This window comes from Castor canadensis, chromosome 3 (genome assembly GCF_047511655.1).
Source record: "Castor canadensis chromosome 3, mCasCan1.hap1v2, whole genome shotgun sequence".
Lineage (NCBI taxonomy): Eukaryota > Metazoa > Chordata > Mammalia > Rodentia > Castoridae > Castor > Castor canadensis.
The window spans coordinates 156323622-156351199 of NC_133388.1; the positions used below are offsets into that span (position 1 = coordinate 156323622).

Below are 27578 nucleotides of genomic sequence, written 5' to 3' on the forward strand. Positions count from 1 at the left end.
TTTAATCCAAAAATCTTTGATGTTTGTGTATCAAGTGACATCAGAGGTCTGATGTCATTTTTCTTTTCTGTATGACTATCCATTTGTCCCAGACCAATTTATTGAGTCGTTTATTTTGCACCAGTTTCTAGGGACACCTCTTATCCTATGTCAAGTGTGGACCTGATTCTGGGCTCTCTGTCTCCCTACCCCATCATGCTGTGTATTGAGCCTCAAGGTTCTGTGTGTGCTAACCATGCGCTCTGCCACCCAACTGCAGCCCCATACACCTGAACTCTCTTGTGTACTTTTCTTTTTGTTGTCCATATCTCAGTATCCTTATGTCTTTCTTATTAACATTAAGAACAAGTTCTCTTACCTTGTTTTTGAATGTTCTGTTGGTTATTCCTTTTTGCACCTCGTGTTTGCTAGGCAGCATTTGAACCATGTTCCTAGCCCTTTTTTCTTTAGTTATTTTTTGGATTAGGTCTGGCATTTACATTTGTACTGTGCTTCTCCCCATTTCTGCCATCTGAGTAGCTGTTACTACAGTCATGCACTACCCCACTCAGCTTATTGGTAATTTTTTTGGTGTGTGTGTGGTACTGGCATTTGAACTCAAGGCTTTGTACTTGCTAGGCAGTCACTCTACCACTTGAACCATGCCCCCAACCCTCTGTTGGTTATTCTTGTCTTTCTCATTTTAATGCAAACATTAGGCTCAGATTGTTAAATTCTATAAATCGGTTGGATTTTTGTTAAGAGTATTACATTAAGTTTAAAAAACCAATTTAGGTTGAATTTATGTCTGCAGTATTGAGTGTTCTAATCCATGAACTGATACAGTTCTTGATTTATTTAGCCATTGTCTAATGTGCTTCAGAATTCTATAATTTTATGAGTTTTAATGTATATTTAAAGGGCTTTTAAAACAATTTTTGAGACAGGGTCTTGCTTAAGAGCCAGGCTGACCTCACGTTCACTATGTAGCCAGGCTGGCCTCACGTTCACTATGTAGCCAGGCTGGCCTCAACATAATGATCGTGTGCTTCAGTACCCTAGGGCTAGGATTATAGGCTGCTGTGCCTTGCTAAGAGTTTTTTATATGGGCTTGAAAATAGTTTATGCATTCATATAAAGGTAAAATTGAACTTTCTAGATTTTGAATACAACAACTTTGCTAATTTCTGAAAGACTTATTAGTAAGTTCCTTTTAACCTTTAAAATTGTATTTTACTTGCTCTTAATGTACTGTGATCTCCAGTGCAGTTCGTGAATGGAATGGGCAGTAGTGAGCCTCCCGATCACATTTCTAGTCCCAGAAGAAAAGCTTGTACTAGTTTACCATGATAGTTACTGTTTTTCTTAAGCTATTCCTTATCTGATTAGGAAAGTTCCTTTGTAGCCTTAATTCACTAAGGGTTCTTTTTTCTAAATTATGAATTATTTTTAAGTTTAATTAAGTGCATTTCCTCTGATGATCACAAAAGGTTTCTCTTTAATTTGTTAATGTAGGGGCACCCTCTTTTGGGAACCCCCCTCCCCAACTCTGGGGGCTCTGCTCTCCCACTTTATACTTTTCTATCTCAGTGAACTGTCGCTATACAAAAAAATTTTTAATGTGGTAAAATATATTAATTGATTTTCTTTTTTCATGGTACTGGGTCTTGAACTCAGGGCCTCACTCTTGGTAGGCTTGTTAGGTAGGTGTTCTACCACTTGAGCCACTCCATCAGCCCTTGATTTTCAAGTTTCAAAGTATCTTTGCATTGCGTGTTTAGAATAAATCTAATTATGTCATGACATTTTTTTTTTTTTGGCGGTACTGGGATATGAACTTGGCCTCACGCTTGCTAGACGGGTGCTGTATCACTTGAGCCATGCCTCCAGCCCTTTTTGTTTAACTTATTTTTCAGATGGGGTCTTGTGCTTTTTGCCTGGTGCTGGCCTTGGACCATGATCCTTCTGTTATGGGATTATAGCCTAGCACCACCAAGCCCAGTTTGTTCCTTGAGATAGGATTTTGCTAGCTTTTTGCCCAGGCTGGCCTTCAACCATGATCTTCCCAGTTTCTACCTTGAGAGTATCTGGGATTACAGCTGGGAGCTACTGTACCTGGCCTAGGAAGGTATTTCTAAGAATTTGTTTACTTCATCTAAATGTCTGCTAGTTTGGGTTTTTAATTAAATAACTTTAAATTGAGATGAAATGCATGCATTTGCTTATCATAAATTGCATATTTCCTGCTGGGTGTTAGTGGCTTGTACCTGTAATCCTAGCTACACTGGAGGAGGATTGCTGTTCAAAGCCAGCAGGGGCAAATAGCTCCCGAGACCCTATCTTGGCAAAAGCCATCACACAAAAAAGGGTTGGTGGAGTGGCTCAAGGTGTAGGTTCTGAGTTCAAACCCCAGTACTGCAAAAAAAAAAAAAATAAAATAAAAGAATTTCCTAAATTGTTCCATGGTACATGCACAATGCATCTCTGTATATGAATAGTCTATTTTGAAAAGCTAAATAAGTATTAAAAGATATCTTATATATGGCTACCAATTTAGTGGATATTTATATATATAATGGACCAGAATTATTAGGCTATAAGTGCATTGTACCTACTTGAAGCTGCTCAGATGTGTCTGGGGACATGGCTCAAGTAATAGAGCAACTGACTGGCAAGTGTAAGGTCCTGAGTTCAAAACGTAGTGCCACCAGAAAAAAGATGCTCAGATGTAATGCATACTAACTCATTAGTCAAAAAGTGGTACTTTTGCATAGTACTTATCAATACTATTCGTTTGTTTATACATTCCCTTCCTGTCTCTTACCAATTGTCTGTTACTTCTCATTTTCCCTAAATCCCTCCAACCTCAGGGAACTATCTATCTATCATCTGTCTATCTATCTTATCTATCATCTATCTGTCTGTCTATCTTTCTATTGATTTGCTGCTTCTGGACACTTCATATAAATTTAATCATACAATAAGTGGTCTTTTGTATCTGACTTCATGTCATGTTATAGCATGTATCAGTACTTTGTTCTTTTTTATGGCTGAATAATATTTCTTTGAATAGACCTACCACAATTTGTGCCCATTTATCAATTTGATGGAATTCTGGCTGTTTCCACTTTTTGGCTATTATGAGTAAATGCTGTTATTGACATTGTCTGTATATATATTTTTTTGTCAGTGCAGAGACTGTTTGACCAAACTTTTTGAGGTTGTGAACTTTTATACTAATGATATTTTACTTTGATTTGCAATAGATGAGAAATCTTAATAAATTTATAATAATATGAAAATATCATTTATAAATAACATGCTCATAACTAATTTCTGTTGTTCTATGTTTGCATTGTCGTCTTTTTAAACCTTGGCTATGTTCTAAGTAATTGGTTCTGTATTCATTAGCTGTTGCTGATCATTTTCAATTCTTTTCTGATGGGCTGCTGATTCCTAGTTTATTACTTCATAAAATTTGAGAGTATGTAAATTCTGAAATAACACAATAGTGTGCTAAACAGATTATTCTTCACTACATATAAATGAATACCTGAAGTTGTTTAAAAATGGTCAGATTCTACTCCTTTTCTTTAATGGATTCTTATTCCTTGTCTCTTGTCTTAAATTACCTTGCTAAATCTGTGATTACATGGTTGAAATGTAAAAGTTCCATTATTTTAAAATCTAAACTTTTCAAGCTGTGATCTACATTTTTTAAATACCTACATTGAAATGGAAATTATTCATATTCCTAGATATGTTCAAGATCAGTAAATTTAGAAAAAGCTTCAGATTCTTTGAAAGGAAACATGGCTGCTTTTCTAAAGTAAGTGCCTTTTGTTTTAAACTTTGAACTTAGTATCTTTTTTTTGTGTATGTGTATATTACTGGGGATCAAACCAAGGGCCTCATGTATGCTAGGCAAACACTAAACTGCTATATCCCAAGCCCCAAAATCTTTTTTTGAGACAGACTTTTATTATGTAGCCCAGGATTTCTCTATGTAGCCCAGGCTGGCTTCGAACTCATGAGCCTCCTGCTTCAGCCTTCTGTGTTCTTAGATTGCAGGTGTATACGACCATGCATGGCTGAAAAGTATCTTTTATTATCTGTCTTTTTGTATTTGTCCTACATATCTTATAATCAGGTAGTAACTTGTATTTAAAAACCAGTTAGGGTTAAATTCAAATTTGTATGGCCATGAAACTTTAGGACTGTGTAGTTACTTTTTGGTATATTCTAGTATTTACATAATAATTTTAAGTCATAACCAAAAGCAGATTTTTAAGTCTACTCCAAATATTGTTATACAATTTTTGAAATGGTAGCTTTTAAAAAATGACTTATTAATAAAAAATGGTTAATAAGATTGTTTTTCCCAAACTAAATTGTATACTTCTTTGTTTTATAATATTTCTTACTGATCTAGGAATGTGTGTCTGGGGTTGGAAGATCTCCAGTATGTTTTCATGATTTCTTCACATGAGCTTTTCATTACATTATTGAAAGATGAAGAACGAAAGCTCCTTGTTGACCAGCTGAGGAAGAGATCACCTAGAGTCAATTTGTGCATTAAGCCTGTGACTTCATTTTATGATATCCCAGGTTAGCTCTCTAGTTTGTCAGCTTTAGTGTTGGCACAATTTGCCCCTCTAAAGTTTACATTGAAATAGGATTCCCTCTGATTTGTTTTAGTTTATACTTATGTCGGTAATTAATGGAAATTTGTCTGCTCGTACTCACAACTAGGGACTGTGGTTAATGAAGGTTTAGGCATAGACACGTAAAAGATTTTAGCTCGGGAAATTGACCAAGATGACACTACTGCTAATGTTCTTGGCTGTTAAAGACAGGAAAGGAGAGGGGAATGGTAACAGATTCTGGAACCAAAAAAAGGAAAGACTTTCACACTTTTCAGCCTATATCACTCTGCTATTACCTAGTGGGTAGCCATTCAGCTTTGGCAACATTCCTGTTTTTATCTTACTTGATGATTTTAGCCCTTATTCATCAATACAAGTACAAAATATGTTCTCTAAGCCTTAAGAATTCAGTTGGGCGGGTGAAAAAAAGGAGATGAAGGTGAGGGAATATGGTTGATGGACTTCATGTACCTATATGAAATAGAACAGTGAGACCTCTTGCAGTTGCTTTAAGAGGGGCCAGAAGGGACTCGAGGGGGAGAGATGGGAGCGATCTAACCAATGTACAATGTAAGCCTATTCAGATTTTACAATGAATTTCCCCTATACAATGAATATATCCTAATAAAAATTTTAAAAAAAGAATTCAGGTGGAGACTGAAGATGTGGCTCAAGTGGTCGTGGTTTGCAAGTGCGAAGCCCTGAGTTTGAAACACACACACACACACACACACACACACACACACACACGTTATTGTAACTGGTCACTAATGGTTTATGCCTATAATCCTAGCTACTTGGCACACACACACGTTATTGTAACTGGTCACTAATGGTTTATGCCTATAATCCTAGCTACTTGGCAGGCAGGAGGATCATGGTTTGAGGCCAGCCCAGGCAAACAGTTTGCAAGATCCCATCTCCAAAATAGCCAGAGCAAAATGGTCTAGAGGTGAGGTTCAATAGTAGAGCACCTTCTTTGAAAGTGCAGAGCCCTAAGTTCAATCCCCAGTCCCACCAGAAAAAAAAAGAATTGTTTTAACAAAGGCAAAATTTATCTGGTTTGACTTTCACTTGTTTTAAACTGGTTGGGTGTCCAGTTATAAAGCAAGAGTAACAAATATAAACTGCCAGAAGTGCACTCTTGTAGACTGAGAACTGAGCTGAAGTTAGTGATTTTTAACAGTCATTTGTGGCATTCTGGGAAGGAGATGATGCCTTTCTCTCCCTCTCCTTTCAGAACAAACATCTTTAATGTTTATTATACAAAATTTACATTTTATGCCTACTTCATTAATACTTCATGTGCAAAAGTAGGAATTTATTTATAGGAGTTAATTCTTCCCATATAGCTACATATTTTCATGAACTGTTAATTCACTTTAACTTTTTGTGTATTTGTATTATCTATTTTTTAAGAGTATTTGCTTACTAAATACAGATACACTACAAGTCATAGTAGGGATTTTTTTTTTTTTTAAGTGGTACTTGGGTTTGAACTCAGGGTCTCACATTTGCTGGGCAGGTGCACTACCACTTGAGCCACTCCACCAGCACCATGGTAGGTTTTCTATATGAGGATAAAGTTAATACATGATTTAATATTATGTTGAATGTAGTTCTCAAAATAACAGCTTAAATCTGACAACTTACAATACATACAAACGTATACAGTCCTCTCAGTTATTCTCATGTTTGCAGTTTTACCTGTATCTTTGAATTCAGTCAGTATTGAAATAGAACTTTCTTTTTTAGCCTCAGCCAGTGTCAACATTGGCCAGTTGGAACATCAACTTATATTGTCAGTGGATCCCCGGAGGATTCGTCAGATTTTAATTGAATTACATGGTATGACTTCTGAGCGCCAGTTTTGGACAGTGTCTAATAAGGTAAGAAGCCCTCTGTTAAGAACAGGTACAAATTACCTTTGTTTTCTAATGTAACTTAATAAAAGAGCTGTTTTCTGGCCCATTTGAGAAGTACCTCTTTTACTAAAATTTTAAGACTTTTTGCAGGACAGTATATTTTTAACATACATTGAGAGGGAAGAGGAAAAGAAAATGTTCAGAAAAAAGGACACTATTAAATTAGTAACACCGAAAAATGAATTTATATTCTATTTTTTATCAAAGCTTCTGCATGCGTTTTAAATATAGCTATAGACGTATTTATAATTATATTATCTATACAATCTTTAGCTAATACTTCCTATGTACTGCATAATTTTTTTAGATGGTGCTGTAGATAGAACCCAGGCCTGCATAGTTCTTTCCTGCTGAAGGTGTAGTAAAAAAGGAGCCAGAAATTCTTTAATTTTCTTTGAGGCCTAGCATATAAGTACAACGAAATGGAAGATTATTCTAACGTTAGTTAGGATCTGTTACTGTTGATGCTGTTTTTTAATGTTAAATTTTAAGAGGAAAAGGTAATAGCATAATAGTTAAAGAAAGGCAATTCTGGGACGGACACCTTCCTGTGAATCTCATCTCCATACTTAGTAGTTGCACAATCTTATACAAGTTACTCTGTGTGCCTCAGTTTTCTTGTTTGTAAAATGGGAATAATGGTTCCTACTTCATGGTACTATTGTGAGGATCATATGAGTTATATAAAGCTCCCTTCCCAGTTCTGTGCTGGGAACCGAACCCACAGTCCTAGGCATACTAGGTGAATGTTCTCCCACAGAGCAACATCTCCAGTGTCTATTTTTTCCTATATGTCATCCTTGAGAAAATCCCAGTCCATTTGTTTATTACTGCTCATTATAGTGGAAATGTTCATTTTGATTAGCATTTTGTCTGTCATTCATTCACCTTTATCTTTAAAAAATAATTATGAATTTTTTTAAAAATATGATTGAAAATTGAGAGATTCGCATTTAGATTTGACTTGCTCTGTGTGTGTGCTTATGTATTTTTATTTCTCCTAGTGGGAAGTACCTTCTGTGTACAGTGGTGTTATCCTGGGAATTAAGGACAATTTAACAAGAGATTTGGTTTATATTCTCATGGCCAAAGGTTTACACTGCAGTACTGTTAAGGTGAGTGAAGATGTGCATAAAATAGCTGAGAACATGCTTTGAGGGATCTGGTAGAGTGATTCAAGTGGTAAGAGCGCCTGCCTAGCAAGTGTGAGGCCCTGAGTTCAAGCTCCAGTGCTACCAAAAAACAAAGACAAAAACAAAAAACTTTGGGGATGTATGTGGCTCAAGCAGTGGAGTACCTGCTTAGAAAGTATGAAGCCCAGGATTCAAATGCCAGTACCACAAAAACAAAAAAAAATTCAAAACCAAAATATGTTTTAATAATTTTAGCAGGATTAGGAGTCAAAACATATTAGCTTTTTCTGATCTTAAAATCATAGTCGTAAACCTAAAATGCCATTTTGGAAAGGTATTTTAATTGTTTTTTTTCCTTTAATAATGATACCAAAATGGTCTTGGATATGTGGTTACTGCTCTGTGTCTAGAAGATGGAGCACCAATAGTCCCAGCTACTTAGGAGACAGGAGTTCAGGACCAGCCTGGACAGCATAGTGAGAATCTTTCTCTTTAAACAAAAATAAATCTGTAAAGAATGAGAAGATATTATTTGTATTCTTTAGGATTCAGTTAGTAAATATGGTGTAGAAAAATTCAAAAGTCCCCCAGGGTTTCTTTTTTTTTGGTGTGTGTGTATGTACATGTATGTATGTATTTTGCAGCTCTGGGATTTTGAACTTAGAGCCTTGCACTCTAGGCAGGTGCTCTACCACTTGAGCTATGCCCTCAGCCCTTTTTGCCTTAGTTATTTTTCATATAGGGTATCATGCTTTTGCTCAGTTCAGCCTGGACCTTAGTTCTTCTATTGATATATCCTGAGTATTTGGGGTTACAGGCTTGAACCACCATCCCCAGAAGTCCCTTAAAATTCCTTTTGTAGTGTATTTTATATAAGGAGAGTTTGTAGTCTGGGAAGTTGAGACATAAGTAAACTTTTAAATCATGTAAGATAATGTAATTTCACAACTGAGAGTACTGTTTTCCTATTCTATGGAAAGATTAAAGGCAGCATTTGTATGGTAGAACTCCTGAGCTAAAACTGAGGCTTAAATCATCTAGGTATACAAGATGATGAAAGCCATTGAAGGCAGAGGATGATACTATGACAAAAAGTTCAAAGATAAGAAAGCTTGAATATAAGAGAACTGGAATCAGTTAGCTATGATTCAAGTGTTGTTTGTTATATGAGGTGAGGCAGGTGATAAGGTAGATGGGGAATCAAGACTCAAATTGTAAAGTCTCCCATGAGCTTTGTTAGAGAGATTGATGTTTCTAGACTAGCATTCTCCTAGCTGAGTCACATAGGTATAAACAGTCCTAAGATATAGACATTGTAGTTTTAAGAGAAGCAGTCCATAACTTCTCAACATCTCTTTGTACTCTTCCTAAAATTGATCTGCCTGGATCCACACCTACAGTACTCATACCATGTTTGTGGTTCTCGTTTCACCCCTGTTTTTGCAATTGTCCTTACCCTGTTACTAAAGAAAATAGAGCTGAAAGGAGGTACACTGTAACTGTATAGTAAAGTTTTGAAACCAAAGGATATACAAAATTTTGTTGTGTTGGAAAATTGTTTGTGATATATAGGTATTTTGCTTTTCCATATAAATTTTAGAATTTGCTTTTCAATGGATATAAGAGAGCCTGGTCTGATTTTGATCCAGATTGCATTAAGTTGGTTTAGGGAGAATTGTTATATTAATTTTTTTGTTGTTGTCGTACTAGGGATCGAACCCAGGGCTTTTGTGCTTGCTATGTATGTGTTCTACCACTTGAGCCACACTACCAGCCCATTTTGCATTTAGCCACATTTTTAAAAGGTATAAATAAGGCAGTGTTGATTTTACTCACATTTTATGTAACTAATTATATTGATTATTCTGTTGAATGTGTTTACTTATTAACTGTCATTTCTATATATAATCAATATAGAAAATTGAGATATTTTGCATTCCTTTTTTTGGTGGGACTGTGATTTGAGTTCAGGACTTCAGACTTGCAAAGCATGCACTCTACCACTTGAGCCCTGCTTCCTGTCCATTTTCCTCTGGTTATTTTAAAAATGGGGTCTCTCAAACTATTTGCCTGGGCTGGCCTCAAACTGTGATCCTCCCGATGTACGCCTTCCAGGTACCTAGGATTACTGGCATGAGCCATGAGCACCTGGCTGCATTCTTCATCTTGTGTGTATGCTGAATCTTCAAAAATCCACTGAGTATTTTATATCCCTCAATTTGTATTGGTCATATTTCACATGCTCAGTGATGGACAGTGCATCACTACATAATTGTAAGCCATTAAAAAGTTTTAATAGGGGCAGGTAGTTGGCAGCTTTTCTCTTTACACAGCTCAGTAGCATACATTGGGCACAGAAACTATTCAATTTTTCATATACATTCTTTCATTTATTCACAAAAAAATTATGTGGAAGGTGATATTTCAGTTTTATATGTGAGAAATCAGAAACTCAAAGGTAATAAATTGCCCAAGACCACACCATTAGTAAATGGCACAGTGTTAGAAGGTATTAAGAGAAGAACATATTATAGAAATATTTAGGAAGTAAAACTTGTCTTCCTAAAGATTGGTAACTGATTTAATCTGGGAGGCAGATGAGAGAAAAAAAAAATCCAGAATGATATTCAGGTTTGTGATTTGGAAAAATCAGAGAACAGATGGTACCCCTAGAATTGAATGTTCAGAAGAACATTTTTGAAGGGCAGATTATGTGCTCATTTTTACAGTGTATAATTTGAGGCTCCAACTGGAAATGTGAGCCTGAAGGTGGGGGAATGGTCTCGACTGGGAGTTAACAATTGTAGTCATCAGAAATCACCCAAGAGCATGGAACCCTATGGAATGCAGCAGTATGTGATTTGATAGATACCAGACCACACAATATGGAAAAGGAAAACAGAATGTCAAGAGAAAGGGCAAACCAGATTCCTGTTGGGAGGCTGAGATCGGGAGAATCATGGTTTGAGGCCAGCCTGGGCAAATAGTTTGCAAGACCCCCATCTCAAGCACAAAGCCTAAACCTCAGACCCACCTAAAAAAGAGAAAAAGAGAAAGGCAGTGCACAGCACTGTGGTATAACCTCTAACTCCAGTAAGATAATTGGAAAGTATGTAATTGTTTGGACAATTAGAAGGTCTTTGGTTTGGTTTGTGAGAGTTACTTCTTTGTCATGATAACAGTAGAAGCCAGGTTGTTGGAATGTATAAGGCTTGTGGAGAGAGAATGAGTGAATAACTAATCTTTGGAAACTTAGAGTGAGATGGGTAGATAAGGACTTAGATCATAGCTGATTTGATTTATTAGCCAATTATGTAGACTACTCAAGTGGTGTGCAAAGATCTTGGAATATTGTCAGGACTGGTGATGCAGCCTGTAATCCCAAGCAGGGAGGCGGAGGCAGGATTGCAAGTTTGAGGCCAGCCTGGGTGAAACCCCATCTCAAAAAAAACAAAAAACCCTAGCAACAACAGAAAAAAGATTGTGGGAGTGAATCTTGTTTATGGATCTGAAGTCTAATTTTAATATCTTAAGTGGAGAAGGGTGCTTATTGTAGAATTTTACACCTGTATAATATAGAAGTGTTCATTATTTTATTAATGTATGTAAAACTTGTTTAGTATTATCACAGGTATTTTTTATTGATTATGGTTTTTTCGCTACAAAAGAATTAAGTATTTATTGGAATAAGTCAACAATATAAAGATAATATAGCTTTACTCTCTGAGATAAGCAGTGTTAGCATTTAACTTAATCACTCTCTGCTCTGTACTCATGAAGGCACACGTTTTTTGATTCTAGGCTGTTCTCTTATTTTCTTTACAGGACTTTCCCCATGCTAAACAGCTGTTTGCTGCTTGTTTGGAGTTGGTAACAGAGTTTTCTCCAAAACTTCGTCAGGTTATGCTGAATGAGATGTTGCTTTTGGATATTCATACACATGAAGCTGGAATGGGGCAATCAGGAGAGAGACCTCCTTCTGACCTGATTAGTAGGGTGCGAGGGTATCTTGAAATGAGGCTTCCTGGTAAGACAAAGCCAAATTCAGTACTCAAGTGATTGTGGTGAAAAAAAATCTTTAAAAAAATTTATTTGACTTTTTTACCATCTATAAAAAAGTTACTTCTGTTACTTCTCTCCTGACATAAAATTTGGATTTGGAGTTGACTTGAGAATACTGGGAAAATGGAGGAGACTGTTTATTTCCTCCGATTTCCATAACAAAGTGCTACAAACTGGGTGGCTTTAAAACCATTGAAATTTGTTTCACAGTTCTGGAGGCTGATTGTCTGAAATAGGGGGTATCAGGGTGCTCCCTCTGAAGAGTCCAGGGAACAATTTTTCCTTGTCTCCTCCTAGCTTCTGGTGGCTCCTGTCAATCTTAGGTATTATTAACTTGTAGCTTCATCACTCCTTTGTCTTTATCAGGCATTCTCTCTTGTTTAGTTCTTTTCTTCTTCTAAGGACACCAGTGATTGGATTTATTCTCTGTCCTAAACCATTATGACCTCATTTCAATTAATAACATTTGCAGAGACCCTGTTTCCAAATAAGGCCACATTTTGACATTCCAGGTGGCCATGAATTGTGAATCTGTTCAACTCACTATAGAAACTATATATTTTTCTTTTTCTTTCTTTCTCCTGTCTCTTTTGTGCTTTTTTTGTTGTTGTTGAGACTGGAGTTTGAACTCAGTGAGTCCCACTTGGAAAGCAAGCACTCCAAAAAAGTACATCTCCAGTCCATTTTGTTCTCATTATGTTGGGAACAGGTTCCCACGAACTGTTTGCCCAGACTGGCCTTGAACCAAGATCCTCCTGATCTTAGCCTCCTAGGTAGCTTGGATTACAGCTGTGAGCCACCAGAACCCAGCTCTTGCTCTTTTTTTTTTTTTTTTTTTTCTCCCCCTAAATACAGTCTTGCTATGTTGCCCAGCCTAGCCTCATCTCTTGGGCTCAAGTGATAGCCCTACCTTAGTCTCCTGATGGGACTTACAGGCATTTACCTCCACGCCTGGCTTATATTGCAATTTAAATGTATTCTGTTAAGACATTCAGAATGTCCTTAGGTGTACAGTTTGAAGGTTTATTTTTTTCACTGTTACCATAAAATGTCCTCAAAGTGATTGCTGCGGGGAGGGGAGTGGGTAGAAATTTACTTGTGTCTATTGTAGGAGCAGAGTCCAGTGGTAAATGTGTTACTATGAAATGGCTGCAGCTGGGCTCTGGTGGCTCACACTTGTAATCCTGGCTACTTGGGAGGTTGAGATTGGGAGAATTTTGGTTTGAGGCCAGCCTGGGCAAAAAGTTTGTGAGACTCCATCTCCAAAATAACCAGAGCAAATGATCTAGAGGTGTGACTCAAGCAGTAGAGTTCAAACCCCATTCCCACCAAAAAAAAAGAAGAAAGAAAATAGGTGCATAGCTGTGTGCTATAGCTCACACATGTAATCTCACCTATTTGGGAAGTAGAGATCGGGCGGATCATACTTTGAAACTAGCCCAGGAAAAAAAGTAAAAAAAGCCAGGTGTGGTGTCGCATAATTTGTAGTGCCAGCTACTCAGGAGGTATAGGTAAGAGGAGCATGATCAGGCCTGTCTAGCAGCCTGAGTTCAAGGCCCTGAGTTCAAACCCCAGTGCTGAAAAACAAATCAAAACCAAAAAAACCGTGAGTATATCATGTAAACTGTCATCTGAATCATATATGTTGTTAAAGCAGTTTATTCATGTATTTGAAATGTATTGATAGGAATTAAGGTATACCATACACATGTAGTACAATAAACAATAAAATTAATTTTTAAAGAAAGATGTTAACAGTATGCCCAATATTAACTACTGCTGGCCTTCTGGGGTCTTAAAAATAATTATTACATTCTAATTTCCAACAGGGATGTGTAATCATAAATCTTTTTTTAGCCCTGTAGGTAGATACCTCTGGACTGTAATGCATCATGCTCTTTGATACCATAATGTCTTTATTAGAATTGATATAATAACACATTGGCACTAAATGCTGATGAGCACATGCTGCTGTGTACATACATACTTTTTAAAGGTGAAGGGCTGGTTTTGCATAGATGATTTTTTAAAATTCCAGCAAATGAGCCAGACTTGATTGTGCATGCGTGTAATCCCAGCACTCTGGAGACTGAGGCAGAGTTCCTCAGGAGGATCAGAAGTCCAAGGCCAAAAGCGAAAAGAATGTTAAAAACTTAACATTTGTTAGTGCTAACTACATGTCAGATACTATTCTAAGAGCTTTATGTATGCAGCTTATTTAGTCTTCATGACAGCTATGACATAGATGCTATTTCATTATCTGCATTTTGTAAATCAACTATCTCAGGTGTAGAGAGGTTAAAGAATTGTCCAAAGTCACAAAGACACAGAAGTGTGATTTCAGTCTGTCACTCCAACTTCTAAGCCTGTGCTTTTACTCTTTGAAATGGGTGGGAATGCCTTTAAATGATTATAGTTTGCACTACTTCTTTTTTTTTTTCCCCCTGGTTTTAGGGATCAAACCCAGGGCATTTCACATGCTAGAAAGTGCTGTACCATTTGAGCTACTGCTCCAGCCCCTGTACTGCATTTTTGACCTAACATCAGAGGTCACATCACTTTTTAATTTTTTTCTTTTCTGTAAGGTGCTCATAACTCTGTAAATAACTTATGTAAACTCTTAGCTTATTGATTGTTCAGCATCTTGTCCCTATAGCTTGTACTATTAATAATGTTTAAACTGGGTGTGGTGGCACAAACCTACAGAGATTACAATCCCAGCACTCGGGAGCTTGAAGCAGGAGGATCGAGAGTTGGAGGCCAGCCTGAGCTACATAGTGAGCTCAAAAACAAAATAAAACAAACAACAAAATAAATGAGTAAATAGAAGAAAAGATTGTATTGTCTCAAATGTTTTTTGGAGGCAGAATAAGAAAATGATTTTTTCTCACAGGTATAGTTCCTATCTTTAACTTTGAGTAAACCTCAGTGATGGACAAAGTTACTTAGTGTTCTGGCTCTGATCCTGTAATAGCTGTGTCAGTGCCAGTCTAAGAGTTGGTGTTGGTAGGCATGGGTAAAGATTGGGGGGGGAGGGCATGTCATTTGCTACCTTCTCTTTTCTCCTTTTTTTATGGAAGATGGTCTTTTAGTGTAAAGTTAATTTTCCACAAGTTAGATGGGTGCTGTCTATGAAACACAGAAAGAGAAGGATTCTTTTATAGGGGTTGAACTGGCTTTATTATCAGGCACAGGAAGAGAGATCCTAACAGTCTTTTGGTTACAGTAGAAACAGTAGCAAGAAACTATCCTAAGACTAGTTATGTCTTCTAGCAGAGAGCCACAACTTTTAATTTTTTTGTAGTTGAGTAGCTTTCTATTCAGACACGTTCCCTTGTTATGCTTATCAGCTTCAGATAAATTGAATATTAGGCATACTTTACCTGTTAATGCATATAACTTTGCACTTTTTGAGCTCAGGGCCTTGTGCTTGCTAGACAGGCCCTCTACCACTTGAGCCATGCCATCAGCCCCAGTGCACTACTTTTAATTGATAACTATTGCCAATGTTTCAAGGGAAATTTAACCTCCAGATTACTCCTTTTAGGTTAAATCAGAGCCCCACTCCCTAACTTCTAATTCTCCTTTAGGTATCTTTTCCTGTAATGAGCCAGTATTACTAGTGGAAAGGGGCCGGCTAGTGAGTAACAGAAGCCTTGGTGCCACGGTCTCTCTTGGGCAAAATAATATGCATGCATTTGGGGTATAAATTTCACTTTCATCTTCATTCTGTCTTTAAGAGATGATGCAAATGACATTTTTATTTTGTTTTGCTGGGTTTCTTTGCATCTTTTTGTCACCTTAAATGGTTTTTTTGGAATAAAGAGAGGTACAAATAGCCAAAGGTACTGTGCAGTCTAAGTATGCTAGAAAAGTTGCTTAAAGGCATCAGTCTCTGTGTAAGGTCTTTGCATTGCTACTTAGGATGCGTTGCGGCTTCTGTTTCCTGAAGGACAATAAAAAACCTGAACCTAATTTATTCCAAAAGAAATAATATTTAAAACAGGCTTAAGTGGTTTTTTCTTACTATTTTTTTATTTAATACATTTTCTGATACAGTAAATATTTTGAATGAGTAAATCACTGATGAGTATTACATTTGAATCAGAAAAAATTAAAAGAATAACTATATTAACAAATTTTAATATAATTTTATCTAGTTTACCTATTTCTTTGTTATAAATAGGCTAATAGTTTATACCATACCATTTTGTACTTGCTTTATTTGTATAGTATTAGCTCATTTGAATTATAAGTTTCTGGAGGACATTTATCAACTCTTAGTCTTCCACAGTAGAGTATTTATCCCTCTGGGATAAGTAGTTTTCCTGATTAACAATGGGAGCTGTGGCCATTTATTGTTGAGAAATGTTAAACTTCCTACGGAAAAACACAAAATACTCATTTTTCTATTTTCCATATGTAGCTATTTTTTTGGTTGAATTGAAATCTGAACAGATGTATTGTTCTCAATTTTCATGTTATGATGTTAAACTCCAACTGTTTCCTTTGCTTTTTAGATATTCCTCTTCGCCAGGTTGTAGCTGAGGAGTGTGTTGCTTTTATGTTAAACTGGAGAGAGAATGAATATCTTACACTGCAAGTTCCTGCATTTCTGCTTCAGAGTAATCCATATGTAAAGGTAATCAATGTTTAATCTAAATAAAGTGATTATTAGAATGGTATTGTTTCACTGCTGTTACAGTACTTTGGGAACTTATCTAATTTGTGTGATACAGTGTTAAGATATGAGAAATGCTTGTTTGCATAGTTTGGGCTTGGGATGTAGCATAGTGGTAGAGCACTTACTTAGCTTATATGAGAAACCCTGGGTTCAATTCCCAATACAAAAAAAAAAAAAAAAAAACCATAGTTTTTGATAATGTAGGGACTTGACTTCATCCCTTCTAATATTTCTTTCTAATACCATATAACTCAAGTTTATGCAAACACAAGTTAGGTGGTTAACGGGTAACATCTGTTACAGTCATAAGGTAGCGAGAGGTTAATTAACTTTTTTTGTTTTGTATGCTAAGATCAAACTTTAGAGCTGGTGGAAACCAGGGAGCACTTTTATTCATTTTTCATTTGAACACTTTAACTTCTGTTAGAACCTATTTACTTCTTTATGTTTGGCATGCTGGACTCTATAATACGTTTGTTAATAAACTAATAACAAGTTTTCTATTATGAATTACACCAGTATTAAATAATACATTCACAGGCTGGTGGAGTGGCTCAAGTGTTAAAATGCCTGCCTAGCAAACGTGAGGCCCTGAGTTCAAACCCCTGAACCACCTAAATAAATACATACATAAATAATACACTCAGTAAATTGGTAGTAAGTTTAGTCTTCTTGATAACATCTATCTCTGCAACTTAGAATAATTTTCTAAGTGTAGAAAACATCAAAACTAAAGACTCATTGGAGGTTTTTAAAATCTTTTATCTGTTAGTATTATATATATTCTCTGAATTAGTAGGCTAATTCTAAGGCTTTTCTCCCTTTCTGGTCTTGTAGTTGAAAAATGAAACGCACACACCTTTTTTGTGCATTTTGTCTTTGAATTTCCTGGTTCTTTTTTTGTCGCTCCTGTTATTTTTTGTTATTCACCTTTATCTGTTCCCAGCTTGTCTTTAAATATGTCGCCCTTTAAATCTGTACTCATTTGGGAGGTCTTGTAAGTTAAAGACTGTACTGCTTTTTTATATTTGTCTTTGGTTATCTGTTTCTTCCCTCATATTTGGTGGGTGCCCTTTTAAAAATGGAGTTCATTTGACTTTAACCGTTTGAAGATTTGATTTCTCTAGTTGTTTTTCTCCTTTTCCTCTTTACAGTGCATAAAATTTGTTATACCTGAATTATCCTTTTCTTTGCAATTTCTGACATTCATATTTATCTCTTTAGCGAACTTTCTGGCATATGAGTTCCCAGTACCTAGGGTATTTACCTGATTATGCTCAACAGACTCTTCTTAGGCCTTAATAGTTTCTAGATGAGAATGCCTTTTTGTTCCGAGGTTGTCATTTCCACTTAGAACTGTAGCTTGCTGCTCAGTGTTGGGACAGTGCAGTAGCTCCTCTGTTTGCTTCTCCGAGCAGTGAATTCTGTGGAACTCTAAACCAGGAGAGATAGCGCACACATTTGAGGGCCTGTGATGTGTAAGGACACAGGAAGTTGTGTGTAGGTTGCTTAATTTTTTATCTCACTACTTCCTGCAGTTTCCTGATCTGGCCCAAAGATGTAAGGATGTGTAGTGATTTTATTTAAGAGTAGTTACTGAGACATCTCATCCAGTCACCTGGTGGTTTGGGTTTTGTGTGCCTCCTTCCATAATTGCCCCTTATTCTCTTGATAATGTCAGAGAAAAAGGAATCAGAAGTCTAGAGTGAGACATTGGGCTGGTGGAGTGGCTCAAGTGGTACAGCACCTGCGTAGCAAGTGTGAGGCCCTTAGTTCAAACCCCAGTACCACTCCCACTTCCAGAAGAAAAAAAGAAGATAGAGTAAGAGATTATACTTTGAAAATAATACAATTTATAGGTTGGGTGCATAGCTCAAGTTACAGAGTGCTTGTTGCAAGACCCTTGGTTCTGTCCCTAGTACCACAACTTACAAAGAAAGAAAGAAGGAAGGAAGGAAGGAGAAGGTGGGAGGGAGAAGAGAAAGAAAAAGAAATACAGTTAGGAGCAGTTTCTAATATATTATGAAATCTACCTATCCATGTATTTTGGGAAAATCTGGGAAGATACTGACCAGTAGAGTAATAGATGATTTGCAATATCATTTTTTCTTCTCTTCTTCTATTCTTCTTTTATTTCCTTTCTTTTCCTTTCTCTTTGTGTTTTTTTTTTTTTTTTTTTTTTTTTGGTTTTGAGGCAGGGTTTCAAAATGTAGCTCAAGTTAGCTTCACACTTATGATGCTACCTCAGCCTCCTAAGTGTTGGGATTGTAGGCATGCACTCCCATGCCTGGCCTTCTGATCTGTTACATAAATATTTTCTTACTTAATGAAATGTATGTTATATCGTCACCAAAAGGAAAGGGAAAGCCTTAAGCTTGTGACTAAAATACAAATTTTTTTTTTTTTTTTTTGGTGGTCGTGGGGTTTGTATTCAAGTTCTCAGGCTTGCTATGCAGGCTTTATCACTTAAGCCACATCTCCAGCCCAAAATAATAATCTTGAAATAACACAGAACTTTTTAGTCTGCCTCTTGGATCAGAATGGGAGGCCTTGGCTGGTACAGTGGCTCAAATGGTAGAGTGCAAGCATGAAACCCCGAGTTCAAACCTAAGTACCACCAAAAACAAACAAAAAAAAGAATGGGAGGCCTTGTAGTAAAATGGAAAGTGCACAGGATTTATAGAAACTTGGGTTATGAAAGTCTAGTGAGGAGGAAGAGGAGTTGTTAGTGTGATAGTAGTGATAGTGTACGATAACCCAAGTTTTTAATATGACCTACAAGGCCTTTTAAGGTTTGAGTGCTACTCCTACAGGTGCATCAGTCCCCTCCCCCAACACCTGTCATGCCATCTCTCTGCTGGCAGCACCACGGTGTTCACTGTAGTTTTCTCATGCTGCTGTGCTTGCACATGCTATCTGTTCTTTTGGCTGGTATGTCTTTTCCCAATTTTGCCTGTTTCCTAAATGAGAAAATCATTTTTTCCTTTTGCTACATTTGTGCTTTTCTACTGGTCCTCATATTGTCATAGTGATGACAGTTGTTGCTGTTGTGTTTATACCATATAATAAATTATTTGTTCACCTGTCTTCCCTATGAAGTGGTGGACTCTTGAAGGCAGTTAATTTTTATATTCTTGTGCTCTGTATGTTGCCTAGTACACGTGTTTAAAGGTTTATGGAATTCAGTTGACTTTTTGAGTCTAAGACTAGTGAAAGTTCTTGTTTTTTTTTTCTTCTTCTTCTTCTTTTGAGACAGGGCCTTGCTTTGTACCCCAGGCTGGCCTTGAACTTGCAGTCTTCCTCCTTACCCTTCCAAGTGTTAGGATTACAGGTTTCTTCTACCACATCTGGCTAGTTCTTACATTTAATTAAATGTACTTAGTAAATGTATTGACCTTCAACTACAAATACAATCCCTGAAAACAATGAGGAACAATGTTGAAGAATACGTTCAGTGGGTATTCAGAATGAAAAGTCATTCTGGACTGTAGGTGCTGGACAGTCATTCACGTAGGCAAGGTGGGGTTTTGGCAATTTTTTACTAGTTTTAGAAAGTATGATATTCTTGCTAATTTTCTTAGGTGTGATTATGGAATTATGTGTGTAGGAAAATGTCCTTATCCTTAGTAGGTATTTTCTGAAGTATTTACTGTGTCTGTAGCTTAATGGTTTAATAAAACAACATACAAAGATGGATACAGAAAGCAATATGGCAGCACCTGCCTAGCAAGTGTGAGGCCCTGAGTTCAAACCCCAGTACCACCAAAAAGAAAAAAAAAAAGAAAGGACTGGAGGAGTGGCTCTAGTGGTAGAGCACTTGCCTAGAAAGCAATATGGCAGAGTACTCACAGTGTGTCAGGTATTTATTGAACTAATTTGATTTTTCTATTGAAAATTTTCATAATAAAAAAGTGTAGGAAAACAGCAATTTTCATCTTTGTCGTAATCATGCCTGTTTCTTAAAAAAGCCACCTTAAGCCAGGCACTGGTGGCTCACACCTGTAATCCTAGCTACTCAGGAAGCAGAAATCAGGAGGATCACATTCAAAGCTAGCCCTGGTAGTTTAAAAGACCCTATCTTGAAAACCCTATCACAAAAAAGGGCTGGTGGAGTGGGTCAAGGTATAGGCCCTGAATTCAAGCCCTAGTACCACCCCCCCACCCAAAAAAATTAAAAAGCCACCTTAAGCAGTGGGAACCCCCTTAGAATACTTTCTAGGTCCAGTTTGGTGGGAAGTGGGGTTTCCTGATAAATTTGAAATTACTGTACCCTCTAAACAAGCCTTGATAAAATTTAATAAGAGCAAGGATAGAGAGGCCCTCTCTTGCTTTGAAATTTCAGAGAAAGAAATTCTAAATTTGATTTAGGTCTGGATTTTTTTTTTTCCCTCTATAATTTGGGCCTACCTTTCCCTGCCTTTTGCTTTCAGCCCTTCTACTCCTTGTCCAGGGGTTCTTCCTGCATCTTGTATTTTTAAGATTGCCTTTAATCATATCAATCATTTTCTATAGACTATCCTTTCTTAATTCTGCCTCATGTTAACAATAGCTTCATCCTCGCTTGCTTCCATGTTTCTTAAAGGTAAGGTTGCTCTGAGGGCTGAGGGTTGTATAGTGTAGTTTAATAGTTGAGGCCCTGGGTTTGCTCCCCAGCACCAGAAAAAAAGAAATGTTGCTCTAAATTTCATTCTTTTGCCCTGCCAACTTTTAATTTTTTACTGTCTTGTTTACTGTAAAAGTGATTATAGACAGCCAGTGCCAGAGACTCACGCCTGTAATCCTAGCTACTCTGGAGGCTAAGATCCAGAGGATTGTGGTTCCAGGCCACCCCAGGCAAAAAGAAAGTTGAGACCCCATTTCAACAGGGAAAACAAAGCTGGGTGTGGTGATGCACATCTGTCATCTGAGTGACAGTGGAAAGTGTAAATAGGAGGGTCATATCTAGGTCAGCCTAGGCAAAAAGGGAGACTGTCTCCAAATAACCAGAGCGAAAAGAGCTGGAGGCATGGTTGAAGCAGCAGAGCACCTGTCTAGCAAGTACAAAACCGTGAGTTCAAATCCTAGTTGCAAAAAAAAAAAGTTTGAAGGCAGTGCATATATGTGCAGTCTGAGGACTGTTTTAATGTTACCTCTAGGTTTTCACAACAATTAACATCACAAACATTTTTTAGTGAGATTATACAATTTATATTGAGCATTTTTTTCCTTAATCATACACCTATTTGCATTCTTTTTTTTTTTTTTTTTTTTTTGAGGCAGTGTCTCAATATGTAGCTCTGGCTGGTTTTGAACTTGGTATCCTGCCTCTGCCTCCCAAGTACTGGAATTGCAGGCATGCATCACCTCACCTGGCTGCATTCTCACTTTTTTTATCTCGTTAGACCCGTTTTTGTTTTCATTAGATTATCATTGTTCAGGAACAATGATGTTTATGTGGTAGAACCAGAGAATTTTCTTTCTCAAACAGATTTCAGATCTGTGACTAGACAATGAGCCCTAAATTCCTCAGAGCTGTATTGAATGCACCATGTAAAATAAATACTTGATATGTATGGGCAGTTATTTGTCTTTCTTCCAGTATGCCCTAATAATAGGACTATGATACATAATTTAACAGATTCTCTCTCATGTATTCTCTGTTTGTTTTTCATGTAATAGCTTGGACAGCTTTTAGCAGCCACATGCAAAGAACTTCCGGGCCCTAAAGAAAGTAGACGAACTGCTAAAGACCTTTGGGAAGTTGTTGTTCAGATCTGTAGTGTGTCCAGTCAGCACAAGCGAGGAAATGATGGCAGAGTTAGTTTAATAAAGCAGAGGGAATCTACATTAGGCATAATGTATCGGTATGTATTGGTACGTTTCTATCAGTGATAGTTTTTGAGCTTTCATTTGTTATTGTTACTACCTGTACTATTTCAACAACATTTACCTTTATTCTGTATATCTGTCAAACCTGTCTGCATGGCCACCTGAGGAAGTAACTGCTGTTTAAGAAGACTGTCAGGGCTGGCAGAGTGGCTCACATGTAAGAGTACCTGCCTAACAAGTGTGAGGCCCTGAGTTCAAGCCCCAGTACCACCAAAAAAAAAAAAAAAAAAAAAAAAAAGGACTGTGTCAACAGTTTAATCAGCATGAATTAAAAAAAATTTAGTAGTGAGGAATTCACATATGATTGAAATGGAAGAAATGACTAGGTTATTATGACAATAGAATATTATACTCCTTTTCATACATGCAGAATTAGAAAGACATCTTTACATATAATTTGCGTTCTTTGTCTATTTTTTAATATCTGACAGTAAATGTATATATTAAAAAATTTTTTTTGTAGGAGTGAACTGCTTTCTTTTATCAAAAAATTACGGGTAAGTTTTATTGATCTAATTACTATTATTGATTTTTGTAGAATGACTAAAAATACTGAGTTTCAAATGCTGATTAGATTATTAAAGTGATCTGCTAATGTGCCTATCTATACTGATCTTTAATGAGGGATGGGATCATCTGAATGGAGAAATTTATTTTGTATTTACCATATTGTAGTAAATATAACAGGTATTTTTAAAATTATAAAGATGTCTCCTTAATACAGCTAGATGTGTAAAGCCAGGCTTTAATTTTTGCTTGACAGGATTAATACCATATTTACATAATGGTTATAGCTTAGGTTTTATCCTTTAAATGTTATTTTAAGGAATAAAAAGTCAACTCTTTGGAGGTGGCTAGAAGTTCTGGTTAGAAAGAGGTCAAGTCCTATGAGGAAGGCAAAGGATGTAGCTCAGCAGTAAAGTATTTGCCTACCATGCTTAATGCCCTAGGTTTGATCCCCAGAATTGCCTAAAAGAAAGTCATATAAGGAGTTGAGCCTGGAGATAGCTCCAGTCATAAGCCAGACATCTGAATTTGGTAATTTCTTTTAGTTTTTATTTTTATTTTTTGGCAGTACTGAGGCTTGAACTCAGGGTCTTGCACTTGCTAGGCAGCACTCTACTAGTTGAGCCACGCCCCTAATCCCAAATATGGTAATTTTTATGTAAATTTTGTGCCATGGGTTTTATATTTTCATGAGATTAAAAATAAAGTTGATTTTTAGTGTGCTGCAAACTAAAACAGATGCTAAATTCCAAAAAGGTAAAGGTATTTTAAAAGAAAATAATTGGTATTTCTGAGATTGACAGGAAAAATATTTAAAATGTATATATATGTATATGTGTATATACACACACTATTTAGAGTCTACTTTCTTTCTCATAGGAACCATTGGTTTTGACTATTATTTTATCACTCTTTGTGAAACTTCACAATGTTCGGGTCAGTATTTTGTAATTTCGTTTAAAAATATTTGAAAGAATTTTCTTTTAAAATCACACTGATTAAAAATAAATAGCCCTGTTTTTCTTTCCTATTTTTTTAAAGGAGGATATTGTAAATGATATCACAGCTGAACACATTTCTATTTGGCCATCTTCCATTCCGAAGTAAGTAGTAGTATAACCTTTATTAAATTAGCTGCTTGGAAATCATCCTGATTGGTGTAGATACCCTTCGATAATTTAAAGAACAAAAATCTTTTAGAATTCTACAAACAACTTGGTGTTTATTATAGTAATTATCTTACTAAAAATGAGTAAGGGCAGGCATGGTAGTACATGCCTGTAATCCTAGCACTTGGGAAGCTGAGGCAGGAGGATTGTGATTTTTGAAGGTATATAGTGAGTTTGAGAGCAACCTGAGCTACATAATGAGACTCAGTCTCAAATTAAAAAAATATATATATATATGGATAAGCCACAGCTCTTAAGTAGGATCTAAGGCATATCACCCCAGATAGAACAGAAGGTCAAGTGGGTCAGATTGTTACTGTGTACAATTGGAAAATCAACTGTACATTTGACAATGGTTTGTTTCATAATTCCTTGTAGGCCTCTTCTAGCACTATGTTTATCATAGTCTCCCAACCCCTTTTACTTGCTGTAAGAAATTTTTTAATTACTTCCCTCTTACTTTTTATCACTTGAGAATCCCAATAAGATGAAGAGGCAATTTTTTTAGGGGAGAGGGAAAAATTTACAAACTATTAACATATTTGTCTTTCTGTGCATACCAACTGGTCATAGAGACAAGTTCATTTGTTTCCTGCCAGAAGTTTCTTTTCCTCCCTGTCCTCCCTTCGAGTCTTCTTTGTGCTGGAATGGCAGGTCCCAGCCTCATTTTATTGCTGTTAGTGGCATCTTTGAGAAAGAAAGTCTATGTAGCCAAACAGACTGTACAGTGAGAGTAAATTATTTACTTGCATCTCAGTTAGAGATTAGAGAGCCAGGTGGATAAGTGACTCTGCCCTCATCTTACTAAGGCTTGTTTCCCAAAGCTGTACCATTTTTTATGGTTCAAGTATGCATGTTCCATAGCATTCTGACTGTAGATTCCAGCATATTGTGCTTCCAGTTTTTATATAAAATTTGATATATTTGCTAGCAGTCCAAGGATTGAACCCAGGGCTTTGCATGCTCTACCACTGAGCTATGCTCCCAACCTCCAGGTTTGCCTTCTTGGTGACATCAGTGATTATATTTGTTGCTTCTTTGTCAACTCTGTAGCTTAAGTTTAGACTATTGCTTGGTTTCTAGTTTGTATTTATAAATGAAACAAAAGAATGATTTATTGTCAAGTCTCTGAACCATACCATACGACCCCTCTTACTAAATGTATAACCTTGGGAAACTTGGCTTTGTATCAGGTTCCTTATCTCTAAAATGAACGTAAGAATAGCATTTACCTCAGAATTGTGAGCATTAAATAAGTTGTTCTCTAAGCTAAATGTTTAGAAGAATGCCTATATATGTAGTACATCGTATTAGGATTAACTATTATCTTTGTGAAGACAATGCTATAATATAAATTGAGCTAGCAAAAAGAAAATGTGATAAAAAGTTTGACCAGAAAGTGTTTTGAGGGTCTTTGTTGATTCTAAGGATAGCATTCCAAGAATAAGTGAGAGGTCTGGTAGAGCACCTGCATAGCAAGTGTGAAGCCTCTAGTTCAAACCCCAGTACCGTCCCTCCATACCCTCAAAAAAAGACTAGGCAGGCATTCTAACACTTGAGCCATGCCCCCAGTCCCTTTTGCTTTAGTTATTTTTCAAATAGTGTATCCCATTTATGCCTTAGTCAGCCTGCACTGAGATCCTCCTATTTATGCTGCCCATGTATCAGGGACGACAGGCTTGTGTCACTACATCCAGTTTTTTTATTGGTTGAGATGGGGTCTTCCTCACTTTTTGCCAGGGCTGGCCTCAAACTGCCATCCTTTGGATCTCCCCTCTAAGTAACTAGGATTACAGGCACAAGCCACCACACCAAGCTGCATGTACAGAATTTGAAGTTAACTTTTAAAATAGAGATTAATGTTAATGATCTTTCCTTTAGTCTCCAATCTGTGGACTTTGAAGCTGTGGCGATCACAGTGAAGGAGTTAGTTCGGTATACACTCAGTATAAATCCAAATAACCATTCCTGGTTAATTATTCAAGCAGACATTTATTTTGGTAAGTGAGATGTTGTTTGCCTTGTGTTATGTTTGTATAGCACTGGTAGAAATGCATATGTTACACTTTTTATTATGGTAATTTGTTAAACTTTGTAAATTTAATTTTTGATAATTACTAATCTTGGTAAATTAAGAGAGTAAACTGAATGTTCATTTTTGCATTTTTTGGTGTAAAACCTTTAGTTTAGATGCTTTTAATTTTCACTACCTTTTTTAAAGTAGTGGATATTTTTCATCTAAGATTTTCGTTAAACATTCTTAATGAGAATGAGATTTCATTTGTAAAATTGCTTAAGAATTCTAAAATTTTTCTAGATACTCTTAGTGATTATTACTCTTTGAAATGGAGTCCTAATCCCCCACATCCACCCATACATCAGTTTTATGTGACAAAATTTTCCAAACTGATAGAAAATTTCTGTGTAGTATCATTTCAGAATCATTGTTTTAGGATTTGATTTTTTTTTTTTAAGGGAAGGTTTAAAACTTAAAGGTAGAAAGAGTAGTATAATGAACTCCCGTGTATCTACCATTCAGGTTAAATGATAATTAGCTCATGATCACTTCTTTTTCCTCTGTATCCTTACCTTCATCATTCCTGTGTCCTTCAGATTATTTTGAAACAAATTGCTGGTTTTCAGTTTTCCTTTTTACCCTAGCCACTAAAAGAATTTATCACCAAAACCTTAATATCTGATTGTAGAATGGCAGAGTAGATATACAAATTCTGAACTACCTCAAAAATTTCCTAGTTTGGTATATTTCTAGTTTGGAAATTTAGGAAATAAATACCTACGTACAGTAAATTTTGTACTACTAAATTTTTTATCTTTTGGTGGTACCGAGGTTTGAACTCAGGTCTTATGCTTTACTACTAAATTTAATGAATCCATTATATCACTTTTGAAATATGACTTTAAAAAATAAAGGCAGTTTTTCTCAGTGTTGTCCTGAGTAAATACATTTTTATCCTTTATCCATGGTTTGAATCTGCTTTTCTTAGCTCATAAAGTAACACCTTCTCTTACAAAAGAGGCCCTGTTTCTTCCAACTCTTATTAATGACAAGTAATTCTAACCTCTGTTTTCTACTTCAGCAACAAATCAGTATTCCGCAGCTCTGCACTATTACCTCCAGGCAGGAGCTGTGTGCTCTGATTTCTTTAATAAGGCTGTGCCCCCGGATGTTTACACAGACCAGGTAAATTGTCTTGTGGACGTGCTTTCTTTCTTCTTGCCTATCTTTTACATTTTCCTAAATGTAAAAGCTCCTTTGGTGGCTCAACTTAGCCATTACCATGTATGTGATGATAAATCCCAAGTTAATGGCTATAGACCAGGTTGCTCTCCATATTTTCAATGCCTATTGCTACTTTGATTTCCTTCAAACATATCAAACTCAACTATGTATAAGTGATTTCAGCATCTGTCTTACTTTATTGATCTTACCATCAGTACCACTCAGCTTTCAAATCATACTGATTATTTCCTAAATTCCCACTGTTTTCCTTAGTTGGGGAGGGTGTGTGGGTGTGTGTGGGGGTGTGTGGGTGTGTGTGGGTGTGTGTGGGTGTATTTAAGGCATGCAATATGTTTTGATACTC

At 36.5% G+C, this 27578-nt stretch overlaps 1 protein-coding gene across 2 annotated transcripts in view; it reads left to right on the forward strand.

Moving 5' to 3' along the window:
• The window catches only part of Ints8 (integrator complex subunit 8), a 53104-nt gene that overhangs the window by 18314 nt on the left and 7212 nt on the right, over positions 1-27578 (forward strand). For both annotated transcript variants that reach the window (XM_074068860.1, XM_020178234.2), the window contains exons 11-22: positions 3738-3808; positions 4412-4587; positions 6381-6514; positions 7555-7665; positions 11509-11710; positions 16266-16387; positions 22088-22272; positions 22761-22794; positions 23684-23740; positions 23846-23907; positions 25855-25973; positions 27072-27175. In XM_074068860.1, coding sequence (XP_073924961.1) covers positions 3738-3808; positions 4412-4587; positions 6381-6514; positions 7555-7665; positions 11509-11710; positions 16266-16387; positions 22088-22272; positions 22761-22794; positions 23684-23740; positions 23846-23907; positions 25855-25973; positions 27072-27175 — 1377 coding nt within the window. The remainder of the gene's footprint in view (positions 1-3737; positions 3809-4411; positions 4588-6380; positions 6515-7554; positions 7666-11508; positions 11711-16265; positions 16388-22087; positions 22273-22760; positions 22795-23683; positions 23741-23845; positions 23908-25854; positions 25974-27071; positions 27176-27578) is intronic.